The following is an 18947-nucleotide window of genomic DNA, read 5'->3' as shown; positions in this document are numbered from 1 at the left end:
CTTCTCTGTCGACTCAGTGGTGACTTGTATTCTTTTGTGAGCAACGCCTGACTAAATTTCATTTTGTTCAGTCTCGAGAGCCATGTGCCTCGTGGTAGCATTTTTGAAGCCATTCACACTTGGCCTCCATTCTGTCAGTTCTGTTTTTGCTCTATTTTTAATACCGCCCAGGTTGTTTTTTTTTTATTTCTGTAGTAATCAAATTGACTTGTTTCCTCTGTTCATGATTTGGAAATTGTGTGTGTGTGTGTGTGTGTGTGTGCTTAATTTAAAATGTATCAGTATATTTATACCTTTTTTTTTCATTAATTTAAAAAAGTGTACAAGTAAGCAAATACACTTGTATTCTAGAAGTTCATCTCGGCTCAAAGCACGCAGTTTCCTTTGCAAGCCCCTGATACTCCCCCCCCCCCACCATCCCAAGAGATCCACTGTCTGAACTTGGACATCTGTAAGAGTACGTCCACACCTTTTTTTGGTCTGTGAATATGCAGATTTGTAGACTGAAAAAAATAACATGAATAGGATGAATATGCATGTTTCCTCCGCTCACTTTTTTCATTAGATGGTTTATTTCCTAGTAAATGAAAGGAGTACTATGCTAATATATACTTATGTAGGTGTCATTTGTACTGTCAGAATGGTACATGTTGGGGACTTACTTAATTTATCTAATCACTCCTCTGCTGATGGATGTTTAATTTGGTCCCTAATTTTCACTATAATACTGTTCTAATAAAAATATTTTATATACCTATTTGTGCACCTATGCAAGTGTTTTACAATATTAATACCTACAAGTGAAATTGTTAAATCACATGCAAATTTTTGATAGCTACCACTACATTATCCTTCAAAAATTACACCAGTTTATACACTGCGAAACTCTAGGGGAATGCCTGCTGTCTCATTCCTTAGCCCCATCACTAATGTTGGTTATTTAACAATCTTTAAAAGTTTGTCCAAGTGATGATGACATTATTGCTTTAATTCATAGCTCGCTGGTTGAGAGTCCTTTTATTTTTAGTGAGTGATGGATGTTAATCCCTTATCTGGGATAGGTGCTGAGAATGTATATTCACTGGTCAGTGGCATGATTTTTAAATTTGCTTCCTGTGGCTTTCATCCTGTTTTGTAGGATTGAAGTCTGTGGGTCTTTTCCTTCACAGCTTCTGGGTTCCTAACCTACAGAACAATTATATAATCTACACTTTTCACAATTTTAAATACACATTTCAGAATTTACATGCAGTAAAATTCTCTCTGTGGTGTTCCACTCTGAGTTTGAAAACTCACGCAGCCACATAACGAGCACCACCACTTAGAAAACACAGATCAGCTCTAGATGCCCCCCAAAATTAACCCCTGCCCTCCTACCCACCCCCTCACCCCACCAGCCAGTCTTGGCAAACCCTGATTTGTTTTCAAGGGATTTCGCATACAAACGGAATCCTAAGGTAGGTTGACTTTCCTCTGACTTCTGGTGCTTTGCCTGGTGTACTTGAGACCCATTGGAGCTGTTGTGTATCTCACAGTTTGGCCCTCTTCCTATTGGTGATGACTTTTCCATGGTGTGGAAGCACCGCCGCCCGCTGTGGGTCCATCCACCAGCTGATGGACGTATGCGCTGTTTTTGCTTTGGGGCTATTATGAGTAAAATTGCTGTGGATTTACCATAAAGGTTTTTAAGCGAATGGAAGCTCTCATTTCTCTTGGCTAAGTGCCTAAGAGAGAGATTATGGGATCAAGTGGAGGTGTCTGACTTGATGAGCTGTCACCAGCGTCTTCCAAAGTGGCAATGCCTTTGAACCCCTCCCTGCAGTGTGTGAGTACCAGCTGCTCTGGACTTGGTGTCGGCAGCTTTGCAAACAGAAACAAATCCTAATAGGTGGACAGAGCTCCTCCATGGTGGTTTTAATTTGCATTTCCCTACAACTAATAGTAGTGGACATCTTTTTGTACACTTACCATCCCTCTGCCTCTTCTGGGCTGAGGTGTCTGTTCAGCTATTTTGTCCATTTTTAAAATCGGATTACTTTTTAGTATTGAATTTTCAAAGTTTCTTATATTTTTCAATACAAGTCCTCAACTATGTCATTTTGCAAACATTTCTTCCCATCAGTGGTTTATCTTATTCTTTCAACAATGTCTGGGGGAGAAATTTTCGATTTTGAAGTCCATTTTTTTTTCTATAACAGCATAGGTGCTTTTAATCTCATATCTAAGACATCTTTGTCCAACCTGAAAGCACCATTTTTTTTGTCTTTTTTTTTTCCCAAAAGTTTTAGGTTTTTATATTTAGGTCTGTGATTCGTTTTGATCATAATTCTGCATAAGGTGCAAGATGAATTGTGATTCTGGTTTTTCTACTCATGGATGTCTGACTGAGAAGTGTCTATGACAAGACCACACATTTCCATTAAACTGTGTTTGCAACTTTGTCTAAAGTCAATTGGCAGCTAGCGCCGCGGCTCACTTGGCTAATCCAGTGCCTGCGGCGTCAAAACCCCGGGTTCTAGACCCGGTTGGGGCGCCGGTTCTGTCCCAGTTGCTCCTCTTCCAGTCCAGCTCTCTGCTGTGGCCCGGGAGTGCAGTGGAGGATGGCCCAAGTGCTTGGGCCCTGCACCAGCGTGGGAGACCAGGAGAAGCACCTGGCTCCTGGCTTCGGATCGGCGCGCCAGCCATAGCGGCCATTTGGGGGGTGAACCAACGGTAAAAAGGAAGACCTTTCTCTCTGTCTCTCTCTCTCTCTCTCTCACTGTCTAACTCTGCCTGTCAAATAAATAAATAAATAAATAAATAAATAAAGTCAATTGGCCAATCTGATCTCTTTCTGGAATCTCTCTTCTGTTCTCTTCATCTATATCTCTGTCTTGATTTCACTAGCCCCATGCTGTATAATTAATCACTGTGGTTTTACAATAATTCTTCATACCAAATAATATGAGTCCTCCTGTCACTTTCCCAAATCATTTTCATAATTTTAGTTCATCTATATTTTCGTTTCAATTTTAGGTATGATAGCTACAAAATAAATACCTAGGAGAGAGATTACTAGATCAGATGATGTGTGCTTAACTTTTTTTATTTTTTTAGATTTGTAACTAGCTGGCATTTTATTTTTAGTATGTATACAGCAAACTGATCTATTTTTGCTTTTGGGATTTTTTTAATTTATTAATAAAAAGGGATTGACTTTATAAACTGCTAAGCTATCTTCCAAACTTTTCTTCTAAAATTTGTCTTCCAAAATTTTCCCCCCATAATCCTACTAAGATTTCCATTAGGGTTGCATTGAATCTATGTATCAGTTAGAGGAGTGTTGATATCTATATAATACTGAATCTTCCAATTCTTGGAGGACTCTCCAGTTATTTAGGATTATTGTGTCTTTCATCAGCATTTGATAGTTAGTTACACAGATAACACATATTTCATTAAATGTATGCCAAACATCTCTCATTTTTTATGCTAAATGGTTTTTTTGAATTTTTATTTTTATTTGTTCACTGTTAGTATACAGAAATACTACTGATTTTTGTATATAGCCTGTATTCTGAAACCTGAGTAAGATTACTTCTGAGTTCCCAAAACTTTTTAGTAGATGTCTTCGAATTTCCTGGAGGGTCATGTCTGAGACTAGAACTGGTTTTATTTATTCCTTTGCAATCTTTATGCCCTTTATTTAGTTTTCTTTCCTCATTTCACAGGCTAAACCTTCTAATACAGTGTTGCATACTAAAGGAAGGACAAACATCCCTGGCTTATTGCCAGTCTTATTTCAATCTTCCAACAGCCAATCATTGTGTCTTTCACCATTATGTACACTGTAGGTTTACTTTTGTAGCTTCCATTTATCAAATTAGAGACATTCCTTTCTATTTCTAGTTCTCTAAGAGGTTTTTGTTTTACCAAGAAAAGATCTTGAATTTTGCAAAAACATGTGTTTACCTTGAGATTATTCCAGGACTTTAAATTTTGTTTTTATGGTTAAATATCTAGGTCACCTGGCATTTATTTTTTTATTGTATGTGGAAGTGATGGAACTTTATTTTCCTCCAAATGTCTAGCTAACCATTGAACATTCTTTAATAAATTGGCTATCATTTTCCCACTCATTTGAAATAGTAGTTTTAATATATCCTGAACTGTCACATGTAAGTGGCTGTGTTGCTGAACCATTTCTTTTGTTCCATCAACTTATTGGTCTGTTCTCATGCCAGTACCACACTGAATCAATTGCTAGAGCTTTATATCTTCTAATATCTTCTAGAAAAAGGTCATCCCTGACATTTTTCTCTCCCAGATGAACTTGAATCAGCATGCTGTATTCCAGCTAGAAATTTGTTGCTGCCTTGAATGGAATAGCCCTAAATGTACACATTTTGCTCATAATTGTTATTTTGTAGCACCATGTTTTTCTGTTAAGAAACAGTGTATTTCTCCACTGATTCAGGGGATTTATTTGTGAACTTCAGTTGCATACTTTTCCCCATGAAGATCTTTACAGAGTCACCCTACAAATATTTTACTGGCTCTCAAGTTTTACAGACATTATCTTGGGTTTTTGTTTAGATAGAAGGAAATATTATATGCAAAACTTAGCAGTTCTGTATCTTTCTAATATGTACAAGGAAACTTCAGAAAGTTACAAAATTTTTATACCAAAAAACTTATTTTTTAAATTCCATTTTCCACTAGTGTTAAGAAGTATCCTCCTATCTTTTTCTTGCCCCCTCCCCCATTATTGCCCTGAATGGAATTTCTAGTTCAATGCCAAATATTAGCACAGTATACCCCTGGATTATTCCTAATTTTGGTAGGAATTCTTCAAGTATTTCATGGCTAAGCATTGGTTGCTGTAGGTTTTTCGTAGAAACTCCTTTTCAGATATAAGACACTTTCTTACTTATTTACAAGCTTGTTTTTTAAGCCAGGAATATGTGCTGCATTTTATCAGTCACTCTCTTTCTTCCCACCTATTGAGATAATCATGTTTTTTTCTCTTCAGAGAATACAATGAATCTTATTAACGAATTTTCTACAGTACAGCTACCTTTCTTCTGGGAAAACCTCAACGTGGGCACGATGCAGCACACTGTTGGACTTAGAAATATTCATAAGCAAGATTAACTGCTTTTTTGTTTTTTGGATCTCATCTCTTTTTTTGGTTTCAGAACCAGGGTGTCAGCTACCTGTTACGAAAGGCGTTCAATCTGTTTGATGCACTACAGCCATTCGTATAACATGGGAAATATCTGTTTCTCAGTTTCAGTAGCTCTAGGTTGCAAAACTACCCTGGTCTGGTGCTTTTATCTTTTCTTTCTAAAAAGTAGGTCTTTGATTATTTTTATAATAATTTTTTTACATAGTGGCCCATGGACCCTTTCTCCTTCTTATTGAACCAAATTTGATGATCTGTGTTTTTACGGGTCAAACATTTCGTTTTCATTTTAATTGTATTTATTTAAAGCTATACTTAGTAATGAGCTTTTTTTAACATTTCGTGTTCCTCATGTTATTTGTCCCTTCTTTTTTTCTTAATCTTATTTGACAAGTATTAATCTATTTTATTGGTCTTGCCGAGAGGTAGTAATTGGTTTTATTCATGAAGTATAATTGTAAATTCTTTGATTTCACTTCTTTCTCCTTTTTCTTATCCTCTCTTCTGGGTGCGTTGTTCCTGTTCTTTCTCTGGCTCTGCAGGCAAACGCCGAGCCTGTTTATTTTCCTCTCTCTGTTCCCCGGGAGCACTTCAGGCTGTCAGTGTTTCCTTCTGCACTACTTGCAGCACTCCTAGGGCTCAGACTGCAGCGCACTCACCTGGTCATTTCTAAGCAGCCTGTCGTTTCCATTTTAATTCCTCAGTAATCCAAGTTAATTAACAGTGTGCTTTCTCATTTTCAAGAGGAGAGTGTTTTTTGTCAGTTTCTTTAAACCATCTCTTTGTTGTTAAATAGTAATTTTATACACGGAGAGGAGTGAATGGGGTTTGTGTTAATTTCTACTTTATAGACTCTATTGAATTTTTCTTTGGAAATACTTCGTGTAAGAATCAACAGAATATACATATTATTTCTTGAGAATAAAGCTTCTTTATAATGTTATCCGAATTTTCTATTTCCTTATTTTTATTCTACTTGAAATGTCTGTTTGCTTTGCTCTGTGTGTGCACATAATTCCTATATTCGTTCCTTATTTTAAAATTCCTGGGTGATTTTATTTTAGATGTTCTAGGTAGACAGCAGGTAGCACTGTAGAACTTGGGGCTTTCTCCCCACTCCCTGCCTTCTACAAACCCCAGTCTGGGGGCTTTACTTTTTCACATTGTGAGTATTAACACTTCAGACGAACGCTTATATTTTGTGTTTTCTATTTATCATACTTTTTAATTATTTCTCTCACCCTTCCTCTTTGTGTTGAATTGATGGCATTTTCCTCATTTCATATTTTTTTCTCTTAATGGTTAGGAATTTAGATAGATAGATAGATAGTTTATGTGTGTATGTATATGTATGTGTGTATACACATATATGATTTCAGTTTTCCAGTGATTTTAAAATTTTTAAAGCACATACTTTTTTTTCAGCTGACACCACCAATTATTCAATATGAGCCCCTGCCAAAGCAGATCAAGAACCTTTTCATGCCTCTGGTTTCCTTCTGAGCCCCTGCTGCCCCCCAGGAAAGATGGTGAGGGCTTCAGCTCCACACGCTGTTCTCTCTTTCCCTCCCTGCCCCCTAATCGATCACTACTTTAAGTTTCAGCAAGTTTGGTCACCAGCTTTCATGTCCCTTATGCTCTCCTCTTTGACTCATTTTTCATTTCCAGGAATACCTTGTTTATTCTTCCAGAGACAGTCTCGAGTGGTCCATTTCCTGAAGCCTGACACATGGGAGAGTGTTTTTATTTTGCTCTTACACTTGAATGATGGGTTCGGCGGAACACACAGTTCTGTGTTCATGTCATTTTCCCCCAGAAGGCTGAAAGCCTTGCTCTATTGTCTCCCTGAATCCTCAGCGGCTGGGGGGGTCCCCTCCTAATGGCCTGTGTGCCCTCTGCACCCGCCCAGCCTGTGCAGAGCGCAGCGAAGCCCAGCTGGTTGCTCCTGGGCTGCCCTGTCCACACCACCTCTTAATCACTCTTCATTTAGCAGATATGTCTTGTGCAACCAATGTTCCAGCTCTGTTCTCAGCTTTTACCGACTAGAACACCTCACGCACAAGGCGAAAGTATAGAGCAGAATCCAGCAGTCAGCACTGCACTCACCACCCATACTGGTGAATCTTATCAGGTTGTCTTGTTTGCCTCAGTTTTTTAAGATTTAAACAAAACGCTAAAGAATCAGTGGAACTCCATTCCCTTTTCTCCCACGGAAATAACCACTGCTCGAAATTTGGTGTTTATCACATCTATTGATGTATTGTTTTTAATGTATGTATAGTCTGTATTTGGATGGATAGTATACAGGTAGATGATATATAATATGAATATAGTGCTCACTGTATACTAACTAAGTTCTCACTGCACCCAATGATACAGGTACTACTAGTATTACCTTCTATGAATGAGGGAAAGTTTCTTAGTCAACACCCCATAACTGGTAAGAGATGGAACCAGAAGCCGGCAGCCTAGCTGCAAAGACTGTACTGTTAGAAACCACAGTGTATGTACTAACACAGTAGTGGTTCCCACGCATTTAAACTTTGTACAAATGTTATCACATTAGACAAATTCTTCTAAAATCTGTGGAAAACATTATCTCTGAGCCAGCTGGGGTAGGTGGGTCATTTATTTTTACTAGTCTGTAGCGCTGCTGTGTATTTTTATGAATATTTAGATTGCTTTAAAAAAATTACAACAAATGCTTCAGGAACATATTTGCAGACGTCTCCTACAGCCAAGTACAGGAGTTTCTCTAGAGGTATGCACCAAAGGATGACATTTCTCATGCGTGGGATGCATAGCGTCGTCTGGACAGGACATTGTCAAATTGCCACACCAAGTCGTATTCCCTCGGTGGGAAAGAGAAAGGTCCTGCATCTCACTTGAATCTGGCTTCTGTGGCTCCGGAGCCTCCACACAGCGCTGACGTGTTGGGCCATGATGCTGTCAGATCCTACACACACCCAGTTTTTTAAGTATTGACACCCCAGTCGGGTCTTTGCTCTGAGTCTCATTATGTCAAAGTCTTCATTATTTATTATATTCTTTTCCTGGCTACAGTTTTTTTTTTTTTGAAGCCCACAACACCGTAGGTACTGGACAGAACACATTTCATATTTGAAATCAGTCAGATAAAGGTTTGTTTTGAAATGCATAATATATTATTACCAACTATAGTTACTGTGCTGTGCAAAGGGACATTCATTCCTCCTGAGTGTAACACTGTATCTGCTGATTTAACACCATAACACCCTATATAGCTCCCTTAGGCTGGTAAATTAATAGGAGCCCGAATGTAGCACAAAAGAAGTTCAACTGTATCCAAAAGTAACCTGGCAACTAAGAACACAGGGTGTTTTTTTTTTTTTTATCAAGAATGGAAATTCAATCTGAAACATATTTAAACTGATTCAACTTTATAAATAGGAAATTTTGACTTTATAGTTTAACACAAAACTGTTAGTTTAATATATTCAGAAATATTCAGATAACCCAACATGATCATTATAATAAAAATTATTAAATAGGTAATTGTGGCATTTTGAAACTGAGAGAATTCCCATCCTCCAGAAATATGCATAGATATTCTTAATAGCTCAATCCTTTTATTTTTTAAAGATTTATTTATTTATTTGAAAGTCAGAGTTATAGAGAAGCAGTAGTAAAGGCAGAGAGAGAGGTCTTTCACCTGCTGGTTCACTCCCCAAATGTCTGCAACAGCCAGAGCTGGGCCAGGCTGAAGTCAGGAGCCAGGAGCTTCATCCAGGTCTCCCTTGTGGCTTCAGGGGCCCAAGCACTTGGACCATCCTCCACTGGTTTCCCAGGCACATTAGCAGGGAGCTGGATCAGAAGCGGAGTAGCTGGGACTCAAATTGGCACCTGTATGGGAGGCTGGCAATGCAGGCAGTGGCTTTACCCACTATGCCACAGTGCCAGTCCCCACAGTTTTTTTATTTTTAATCATTTTGTCTTACTGCTCAGCCAAGAACTTAGGTGGACCTCAAACTGCAAAAGCCTCTGCCTCAGAGATCCAACTCAGCACCTCTACTTAGATGACAAAGGGATCTCAAAGTCTCCAAAACCAGACTCCCAGTCTCCACCTCTTACATCCTGCTTCTTTAAAAAAAAGAGAGAGATTGATTTATTTATTTGGAAAGCAGAGTTACAGAAAGGTAGAGGAAGAGAGAGGGGGAGAGGTCTTCCATCTGCTGCTTCACTTCCCAAATAGCCACAATGGCCGGAGCCGGGCCAATCTAAAGCCAAGAGCCAGGAGCTTCTTCCAGATCTCCCATGCAGGTGCAGGGGCCCAAGGACTTGGGCCATCTTCTACTGTTTTCCAGGCCACAGCAGGGAGCTGGATCAGAAGTGGAGCAGCTGGGACTCAAACTGGCACCCATATGGGATGCCGGCACTGCAGCTGGTGGCTTTACCTGCTTCTTCTAAGGTTTTCCCTGTGTTAAAACACAAAATGTATTCTTGCAGTTCCTGGGCTGAAATCCCTGCAAGGATGTGCACTCTCGCCCTCTCTTCTACCCTACACCCTGCACATCAGCAGACAGCCCTCACTCTCAACTGCTGACAACGCCCTGAATCTGACCATGGCTCCTCACCTTCACTGGCACACTCTGGTCCAGACCACATCATCTTTCGCTAGGGTCTGTGCAGTGCTTCACCCAGAAACCAGGTGCACCCCTACAAAGTAATCCAGATCATGTCAGTGCTCAGAATCCACAAAACTTCCCATCTCTTCCTGTGTACTGTCTTAGTCCTCCATGACCCACCTCCGCCCAGCCCAGAACCTGAGCTCATTCATCTCTTACCATAGGTCCCTTCACTCATTCTGCTTTGGCTGTGTTAGACAAAAGAATGGCTCCCCAGAGATGTCCACATCCGGGATGCCCAGAACTCAGGCAAATGCTACGTTTCATGGCAATGCAGAATTTAGACAGCAGGTGGAATACAGCTTACTAACAAGCTCACCTTGAGTAGGGACATCATCCTGGATAATTCAGGTGAGCTCAGGGCAATTGCCAGAGTCCACAGGTGTAGAGTGGGAGGCAGAAGAGGTCAGAATGTTGCAAAGCAGAGGAACAGACAGAGGAAGGGCCAAGAGACAGATGCCTCCACCCATTAGGAAAGGGTGCAAGGTCACAGATCCTCAGAGGATATCTGCAAAAAAGAACACAGCCCTGCTGACATCTTGATTTTAGTCCCACAAGGACAGACTGTGGACTTTGAGCTGGAGAACTGTGAGAAAAGAAAGTGCTGTTTTTGGGGCCTCTCTGTTTATGGGAATTTGTTAACAGGAGCCGTGGGAAATGAACAGAAGCCTCTGAAGCAGCCAGTGCCCACACATGCTCCTGCCTTGAGACTTGGGCACTCTCCATCCTGGTAGGTTTCTCCAGGATGCGCTTCCTTCATGGCGCCTTGTCTGAGTGGCCCTGCCTGACCAACCTCCGCAGAACAGCCCCTTCAGAGCTCACTGTCTCACTGACACCCTGTTACTGCACCCCATAGCATCTGCCACACTCTGAAGTACTATGTATTCACTTAGTTGCTTGTGGGCACTCACCTCCACTGGAATGTCCACTCTGCGACGGAAGACACTGTTCTGCTCGCTGCTCTATCTCCGAGGTCTCAGGCTATGCTAGAGGGAACACAAGCACCCAGTCAACACGAGTGTGTGTCAAATTGAATAATGACTGTATAACAGAAGAAACACAGTGAAACCAGAGGAACCGACTCAGAGCACCCAGTTATTACAGCAGTTTGACCAAAAGAGGATGATGTCTTTATATTAGGTTATTGGCAAGGAAAATCAGAAAAGTGGATGGTCAAAATATATTTTGGAGGTAGAATTAACCAGACGTGAAGACGGATTAGACACGGGGCTGATGGACGAGGAGGCGTCAGACACCTCAGTTCCCTGGTTGAGGAACGGGTTAAATGGAAGTGCTGGGACTGTGCCAGTGAAGAATGCGGAGAGAAGACCTTTGGGATAATGACTGAGAATTCAGGTCTGAATCTATCGTTGGAGATCTCTGTGAGACATCCCGAAAGGATGAGGGAGTTATCACGTAGTCAGATGCATCACCACTATGTGGTATCTCTAGAATAGAGATGAAAGCTAATGATGATGTCACAAGTTGTGGGTTATTCAGCTACAGGTGCATCACAGAAAATATTAAGAAGTACCTAGAAAGAGTGGGTAGACCTGAGACGAGATGGCTTAGGCTAGAGTTCTTCAAGACTTTAAATGGTAAAGGTTAGGTTAGGTAAAAGGAGAGAAATGAATAACTAAGACTTAAACTGGTGAGGGAAAGTTCAAAAGATAAAAAAGGCCGGAAGAATGTAGTATCACAGAAGCCAAAAGATGAGAAAGTTTCAGGAACTGCTCAACCGCTGTGAGAGTTCTAATTAGGTGAGGATCAGATTTAGCAACAAGGGGTCAATGTTGGTCTTTTTTTCTTTTTGAGGAATGAGAATTTTCTTTTTACTTATGGCAAAATATGTTTAGCATACAATTGACGACCGTAACCATTTTAAGCACACAGTTGGATAGTGTTCAGTACAGTCACACTGTACTGTATCAATATTGAATTCAATAAGGATTTCTATAGGAAAGTGAGAGCTGACCGGTAACAGATGGAGTAAGGAAGGAGTGACAGAGAACACACCCACACTTGGAGAGACAGGAGCTTTGTGTCAGGTGTGAGCTGTAGATCCTGAGAAAGCAAGGGGTAATGAGGCTAAAACCAAAATGGACTGGCATTGGCCAAAATGGTGGGAAGGAGACTGGCCCAGAGGCAAACAGTCATCCAGTATATTAGTATTATGCTGATTTTCAAATATCCTTCAATGGCACTTTCTAATGTGTTGATAAAACTCTTGTATGTCAGCTTTTTTTCTAGGTTTTAAGCTGCCAGTTTCTGTATTCCTTTTCATTTATTCATTTATGTGGAAGCAGGGGGAGAGAGAGAGATAGAGAGAGAGAGAGAGAGAGACACCTACTGTGTATACTACTTGTGACCAAAAAGCTCAGCCAGGCAAGACCTTCGGGAACACCTGTGTGACAGTGCTTCTGGAAGCTTAGGGAAGAGATCATCTTGGTGGCATCTAATTCAAGGACCCAGGACGCATCATGCTGAGAAATGCCCCTTATTCTACTTTCCATTTCCAGTCATTCCCAGGTAGACTTCCAGAGCCAGTCCCTGAGAGGTTTACACAATGAGCCCTGGTCACAGAATAGTTCGAGTGACACACTAGCAGGGGAATCCAGAGAAAGCGCCCTTCTGAAGATTTAAATGTTTAAGGAATCACAACAAAATGAGGAAACCCTTAGAACTCAATGGCAATCAAAGCTTTACTTTTTTTTTTTTTTAAAGATTTATTTATTTGAAAGACAGAGTTACAGAGAGAGGTAGAGACAGAGAAAGAGGTCTTCCATCCACTGGTTCACTCCCCAGATGGCTGCAATGGCCGGAGCTGCACCGATCCGAAGCCAGGGGCCAGGAGCTTCTTCCAGGTCTCCAACGTGGGTGCAGGGGCCCAACGACTTGGGCCGTCTTCTACTGTCAAAGCTTGACTTTGAAAAATCGTAGAATACAGATGAAATAAAGGGAAATTCTCTTTAAGGGAAATTTATAGCTCTAATTGTATATTAGAAAATGAGAATAATTGGAAATTAATGTTATTTAACTTCAAAATCCTTTTTTAAAAAGATTAACATGTTAGATTCAATAAAAGTGCAGGCAGTTAATATTAAAATTAAATGAATGTTTAAAGACAAATATCAGCAAAAACTGCTTATTTGAAGAGAGACTTTTAGAAGTTTGTTTTAAAACACAGGAAAATATTTGCTACACAAAAATGAAAAAATTAAGAATTCATAAATATATATTGTCAGGAGTGAAAGATAATTTATAACTGTAGATATAGAGAATTTTTAAATATGAGAATTCTATGAGCAATATACCAAAAGTGTGAAGATTTTCATATAATACCTATTGTTTTTTGAAGTGTGAATTATCAAAATTGAATGAAGAAGAACCAGAAAACTCAAACCAACAATTATTAGAGAAATTGAGTTGAATTTTCAAAATATGATTTCACAGATGATATTTACAAACATTTGAAGAACAAATAATGTATTTTTTCACAAACTCTCAGAAAACAGAGATATAGGGGAGTTTTCAAATGAATTTTTTATGAAGGTAATTTATAAACTTGATATCAAACATGGGCAAAGGGTAAGAAAGGAAAATGTCATTTAAGAACACAGATGCCAAAATTTTTAAATGAGCAGATTGCATGAAGCAGTGTATTTTTAATATAACAATACATTATGGCAAAGCAGGTCTTAGTGCAATGATAGATCCACATCAGAAAAATCAATGTGAACTGTTAAGATATCAAAGACAAAACCTATAATCATCTCAATAGTTTTAGAAAAACATTTAATAAAATTTCAATATTAATTTCATGGTGTAAAAATATTCCTACTTTAAGTACAAGTGGGTCAGAAGGAAACCACCTTAACTTGATAAAGTTGTTTCCACTACAAACTTAAAACAATCACAAATAATGGGAACAAATTAGAAACAGATACAGAACATAGACAGAAATAGAAAAACAATGTTTACTGTTTGTCTTACTATCAGATGTTAAATTGGAGGTCCCCAACCCATCCAATGAGATAAGGGGAACAGGCATCAGAAGTGTACTTTACAGATAATGGTTATCCAAAGAAAAATATGGATAATCTACAAATAAGCTATTTAATAAGAAAGTTCACCATTTTTGTAAATAAAACCACTTTATTCCAGAATCTACAGCAGCAGCAAGAAACTTAAAAATTTAATAGAAAAAAGATCTGAATTTATAATAGCAACAGAAGTCGTACATAGAAAAAAATCTGACAAAGACATACAAGAGTTTTATCACCAAATTAGAAAATGTTTTTGAAGGATATTTAAAAATCAACATAATATTAATATATTGGATGACAGAATTTTATAAAGATGTCATAGCTCCCCAGATTGAACCTATACATTTAACTCAGCAAAATGCCAAAAAAGATCTTCAATGGAACTTGACAAACTGATACTAAAGTTAGTATAGAAGTCCAAAAATAGATAGTACAATTCTAAAAATAAACAAAGGTACACACCCTTCTACATATCAAAACTTTTCATTACACCACAGTCATTAAGAGTGTGGCATTGGCTCCGAATTGGTTTGATCAGTGGAAAAGGACAAACTGGGGACATATCCATGCGTATATGGAAACTGTACAATCATGGGGGCTGTAATACATTCATAGGGACACAGTTGGCTGCTTGGCAAACAAGGTCATGACAGGCTTTCCATGAGGGTGAGCGGGAAGAGAAAAGTTAAATTGCTACTTTACACCATTCAAAAAGGTAAGTGCCAGATAGATCAGTTTCATGGGTGGAAAGCAAAACTTTAAAATAAGGAAAAAGAGGTAAGAGGGTATGTGGATGCCTCAGGTGTGAAGAGAGCTGTTTTTGTTTTTGTTTTTTTTTTAACAAGGCACAAATGACACAAAGTATTTAAAAAAAACACATCAACAAATATGATAATGTTTTAAATCAGCTACAGTGCAAAAGAGATCAGAAACAGTTCAGAGATGAGCTGCAGACAGAGACAATATATCTGGCATTTATATGCATCAGCTCCTACAAATCAAGAGCAAAAGAGAGAAAAACACACACAGCCTACTGGAGAAATGAGCGGGGACTGTGAAAAACCCATTACAGCCTTTCATACCTAAATAGCCAATAAATAGAAGAAGAAAACCTCAGCCTCATTAGCAGCGAGGGAAATTCAAATAAAAGCAGAAGATAATGGGCTTTTGCAAACTCACATGGCAAATAAGAAAATTTAAGAAATGAGGAAGGTCTGAGTCTAGAAATTGTGAAAGGTTATGTGAGGAATACAAGGGTTTCCATGCATGGCTAAGGGTGCCCAGATCGAGAACCCCTTGGCAGACTGCATTAAAACTAAAAAATGCATGTGCAGCCATGCAGTTCCCCAGCGGGGCAGATACACAGAGAAATTCTCACATATGTGCAAGGAAAACATGTACAAGTAATTCCAAAATACTGGCAGCAGCTTAAATATTCATCAGGAGGAGAATGAATAAGCACCACACATTCATATGCATGCACCTACAATATAGCAATTAAAATGAATGAACCAAATCTATATTTATCAACAGGAAAAGAAAAAAAACAAAAACACACTATGAAGGGAGTGGGGGAGCCACAGGAATGATATGTGCAGTCTGTCACCATGTGTGTAGACTTTAAAAATCACACAGGGCAATAGTCTGTGCTTTATGAGTTCACGTGCAGGAGAAGTGAGAAATCTAGTTTGGAAAGTTCCATACCAAATTCGCGATAGTGTTTGCCTTTGGGGAAAAGGGCGGAGAACGGTATTGGGGTGGAGTACATAGGGGTCTTCAATTGTATCAGAAATGTACAGAGTTCCACATTAAAAAAATAAATATGAAGCAGTTATGACAGAATGTTTACAGCTATTAATAAGGAGACAGACACATGGGTGCTTGCAAATTCTCCCTGAATCTCTGTAATATTGTTACATTTTTTCTAAATAATAAAATGTCAAGGAAAACAGCCACTATGCTGTCTCTGGTAGGATTTTAATGTATAGATTGAGAGTTCATCATCTAAAATTTTGAGACAAGGAACTTCAGCAAACATCAGTTTTAGAAAAGAATCTCTTTAAAAATAATAAAGCTGACAATATGATTTAAAAACTGCTGCAATGAACAAAGTCATTCTATAGGTATCAACATGGATGATTTTTCAGAAATCACAGGACAGAGGAAAAACAAGTTGCAAAATGATGTGTACATACACTGCTACACTGTAAAAAATCTGCAATACACGAGCATGGATGCATACATATATATGTGCACATACAGGTAATTAAGTAATCAAGGTATAATAAGAAATGCTGGGAGAACACACACTTCATAATCGGGATGATTTAGGGGCACTAGGGAGGGAGGGAGGCGAATCAGACTGGGGACGGTGTAAAAGTGACATTCAACTCTATCTGTAATGCTTAATGTCAACAAAACATCTGAAGCAAACATTTTAAAAAGCAGCATTTGGTTGTTCTCAGCAGTAAACAACACAAACATAAGTTATTCTTGATGTATAGGAATACTTTAATTTTCAAAAAGGAAAGAAAAGTCCTGGAGAATTACAAATAAAAAGCAGATAATTCAAAAATATAGAAGTAAATCTGTGTACATGCAAAACTGTGATATGACAGTTTGTAAGAAATATCCTGTGTGTTCCCCTGTGTGCTTTTATATTTAGATAAGAAGGAGGGGGGAATGACAGCGATGGAGACACGTACCAGGAATTCTGTGACATATATTTGCTCGTAGGAAAGCCAGAGAAACCATCTCAAAACGCCATCTGAACAACTCTGTCATTTGCTGCATTTTCCTATTTTAAATTTTTCCTCCAAAGAAAAACAGAAGATGCTGCCTAATTGGAAACGTGACTTTCTATTATTAAAATTGTGGGAGTCCATTTTAATGTGTTTATCTCGCTGCTAGGCTGTGATTTATATTTCAGCGTGGAAATTTGTTTGTGCGCCTGTGACAGGTTAATGCAGTTTAAACATGCATTTTTCTCTCGCTGCTTGAATAGTTAAATCGTTACTCAAAGGATTTTTTAAGTTTCAATTTCAACCATGAGAGGATTCTTCGCGTTCGCAAGGATAGAGATGTTTCTGGTTGGAAACGCTGTTAATTAATGGCCGCGTCGTGGACCTACTTGGGGACTTGCTGCCGACCCTGGATTAACAGTTCCACTGCTGAATAAGAAAACTTTTTTTTTTTTGAGGCGGACTTCGGGGATATTTTTCCATTTGGACTGAGAGCGGTGGACGCGAGCGAGACGCCAATTCCAAACCACTCCGCCAACAATCGCAATTACGGACCGAAAAGACAGGTCAGGTATTAGCCGTATATATCTATTTTTTCCCCTTTAAAAAAAAGTTTCTCTCGGAGCCGCCGGAGTCCCGGCTGGCGGCGGCCCAGCGGGCGCGGGGGGCGGGCCGGCCGGCGGCTGCCCAGAAGTTACGACCGGAGTTTTCGCTTTATTACAATTACCTGCTCGCCAGCCGGAGAGGGACCGCGGGAGACAAGACAATTTCTCCGGCCGCTAAAAATGACTTAGCCGGGGGCCGCGCGCTGCCGGGGGTGTCCTGAGGCCCGGGGCGGGTCCCGCCGCCCCCGCGGGCTCCGGTGCGTCAGGCGCGCGTCAGGCGGGGCGGGCTCCGCGCGGGCGGCGGCGGCGGCGGCGGCGGCGGCGGCGGCTTTGGCGGCGGCGGCGGCGGCTGTGGCGGCGGCGGCGGCGGCGGCAGCAGCAGCGGCGGCGGCTGCTGTGGCAGCGGCGGCGGCGGGCGGCGCGCGCCGAGCCCTCCGGCTCCTCGCGCCGAGGCTGCGGGACGGACGCTCCCGGGAACTCTCTGGCCCGCGGCCGGCCGCGCTCGGACGCCGCTCGCCGGCGGCAGCGCGTCCCCAGCATGTCGGCAGCCGTGGCGTGCCTGGACTACTTCGCGGCTGAGTGCCTGGTGTCCATGTCCGCGGGCGCCGTGGTCCACCGCCGCCCGCCGGACCCCGAGGGCGCGGGCGCAGCGGCAGGTTCGGAGGTGGGTGCGGCGGCGGCGATACAGCCGCCGGAGTCCGCTCTGCCGGGTCCGGGACCCCCGGGACCCGCCGCGTCGGTCCCCTCGCTCTCCCAGGTCCCCGCCCCTAGCCCCGGCGCGGGCGGTGGCGCGCCCCACCTGCTGGCTGCAAGCGTCTTGGCTGACTTGCGCGGCGGCTCTGGGGAGGGATCCGGGGACAACTCCGGGGACGCTCTGCTCGCTGCTTCTGCCTCCTGCGACCCGACCCCGAACTCCGGCCCGGCCCCGAGCCCCGAGCCGGGCCCCGCCTCCGGTGAGGCAGCGGTCTCCGGACCGGAGAGCTCCCCCGGCGCGCCCGCCGACCTGAGCGCACCTGCTGACCATGGCGCACCTGCAGTCACCGGCGGGGGGTCTAGGGGGGCCCCGGGGGCCGGCCGCGCCCCTGCTGCGGCCCCGACGCCCCGGAGGAGGCCTGTCACGCCAGCCGCCAAGCGCCACCAGTGCCCCTTCCCGGGCTGCACCAAAGCCTATTACAAGTCATCGCACCTGAAGTCCCACCAGCGCACCCACACAGGAGAGCGCCCTTTCTCCTGCGACTGGCTCGACTGCGACAAGAAGTTCACGCGTTCCGACGAGCTGGCCCGCCACTACCGGACGCACACAGGCGAGAAGCGCTTCTCCTGCCCCCTGTGCCCCAAGCAGTTCTCCCGGAGCGACCACCTGACCAAGCACGCCCGCCGCCACCCCACCTACCACCCCGACATGATCGAGTACCGGGGGCGCCGTCGCACCCCCCGCGTCGACCCCCCACCCCCCGACTCTGGCTCCGGCTCCGTCCAGGCCCCCAGTCTCACCACCTGCCTATAGGACAGTCACTGCTGTCTATTGTCCCCTCAAGGACGATCCCTCAGGCTGCTGTTTTCCTGCCTTTTGTCCGCCCACTCCTCTTTTCCAGGCACTCCTCTACACCCAGGCACAGACTGGTTCTCCACTCCGAGGGCGGGTCCAGGCGAGCTTGTGGGACACGGGGGAGGGACTGGGGGCGTGAATTCTTGCAGCACTCATAGCAAGGGGGTGGGGCTGCCTG

General features: G+C 42.1%; 1 protein-coding gene and 1 long non-coding RNA gene across 2 annotated transcripts; one reads left to right on the top strand and one right to left on the bottom strand.

Moving 5' to 3' along the window:
• Positions 1-9776: 9776 nt before the first annotated feature.
• Positions 9777-17481, bottom strand: LOC149127588 (uncharacterized). The gene is made up of 3 exons (XR_016231290.1): positions 17343-17481; positions 10740-10814; positions 9777-9859 (listed from the first exon to the last, which is right to left on the bottom strand). It is a non-coding gene; the product is annotated as an uncharacterized LOC149127588 (long non-coding RNA).
• A 150-nt stretch (positions 17482-17631) lies between these two features.
• Positions 17632-18871, top strand: KLF14 (KLF transcription factor 14). Its single transcript, XM_017343229.4, has one exon. It carries the CDS (start codon positions 17759-17761, stop codon positions 18725-18727), a length of 969 nt encoding a protein of 322 aa, XP_017198718.3. The 5' UTR covers positions 17632-17758; the 3' UTR covers positions 18728-18871.
• The last annotated feature ends 76 nt before the right edge of the window (positions 18872-18947 follow it).

The sequence above is a fragment of the Oryctolagus cuniculus genome, chromosome 3, assembly GCF_051225735.1.
Source record: "Oryctolagus cuniculus isolate XC-2025 breed Fujian yellow rabbit chromosome 3, ASM5122573v1, whole genome shotgun sequence".
Classification (NCBI taxonomy): domain Eukaryota; kingdom Metazoa; phylum Chordata; class Mammalia; order Lagomorpha; family Leporidae; genus Oryctolagus; species Oryctolagus cuniculus.
Note: the sequence above shows the minus strand (reverse complement) of the source record. Positions and strands in the feature narration are given on the sequence as shown.

Coding starts and splice junctions, on each gene's coding strand:
- KLF14 (XM_017343229.4), top strand. CDS start 17,759: ATGTCGGCAGCCGTGGCGTGCCTGGACTACTTCGCGGCTGAGTGCCTG.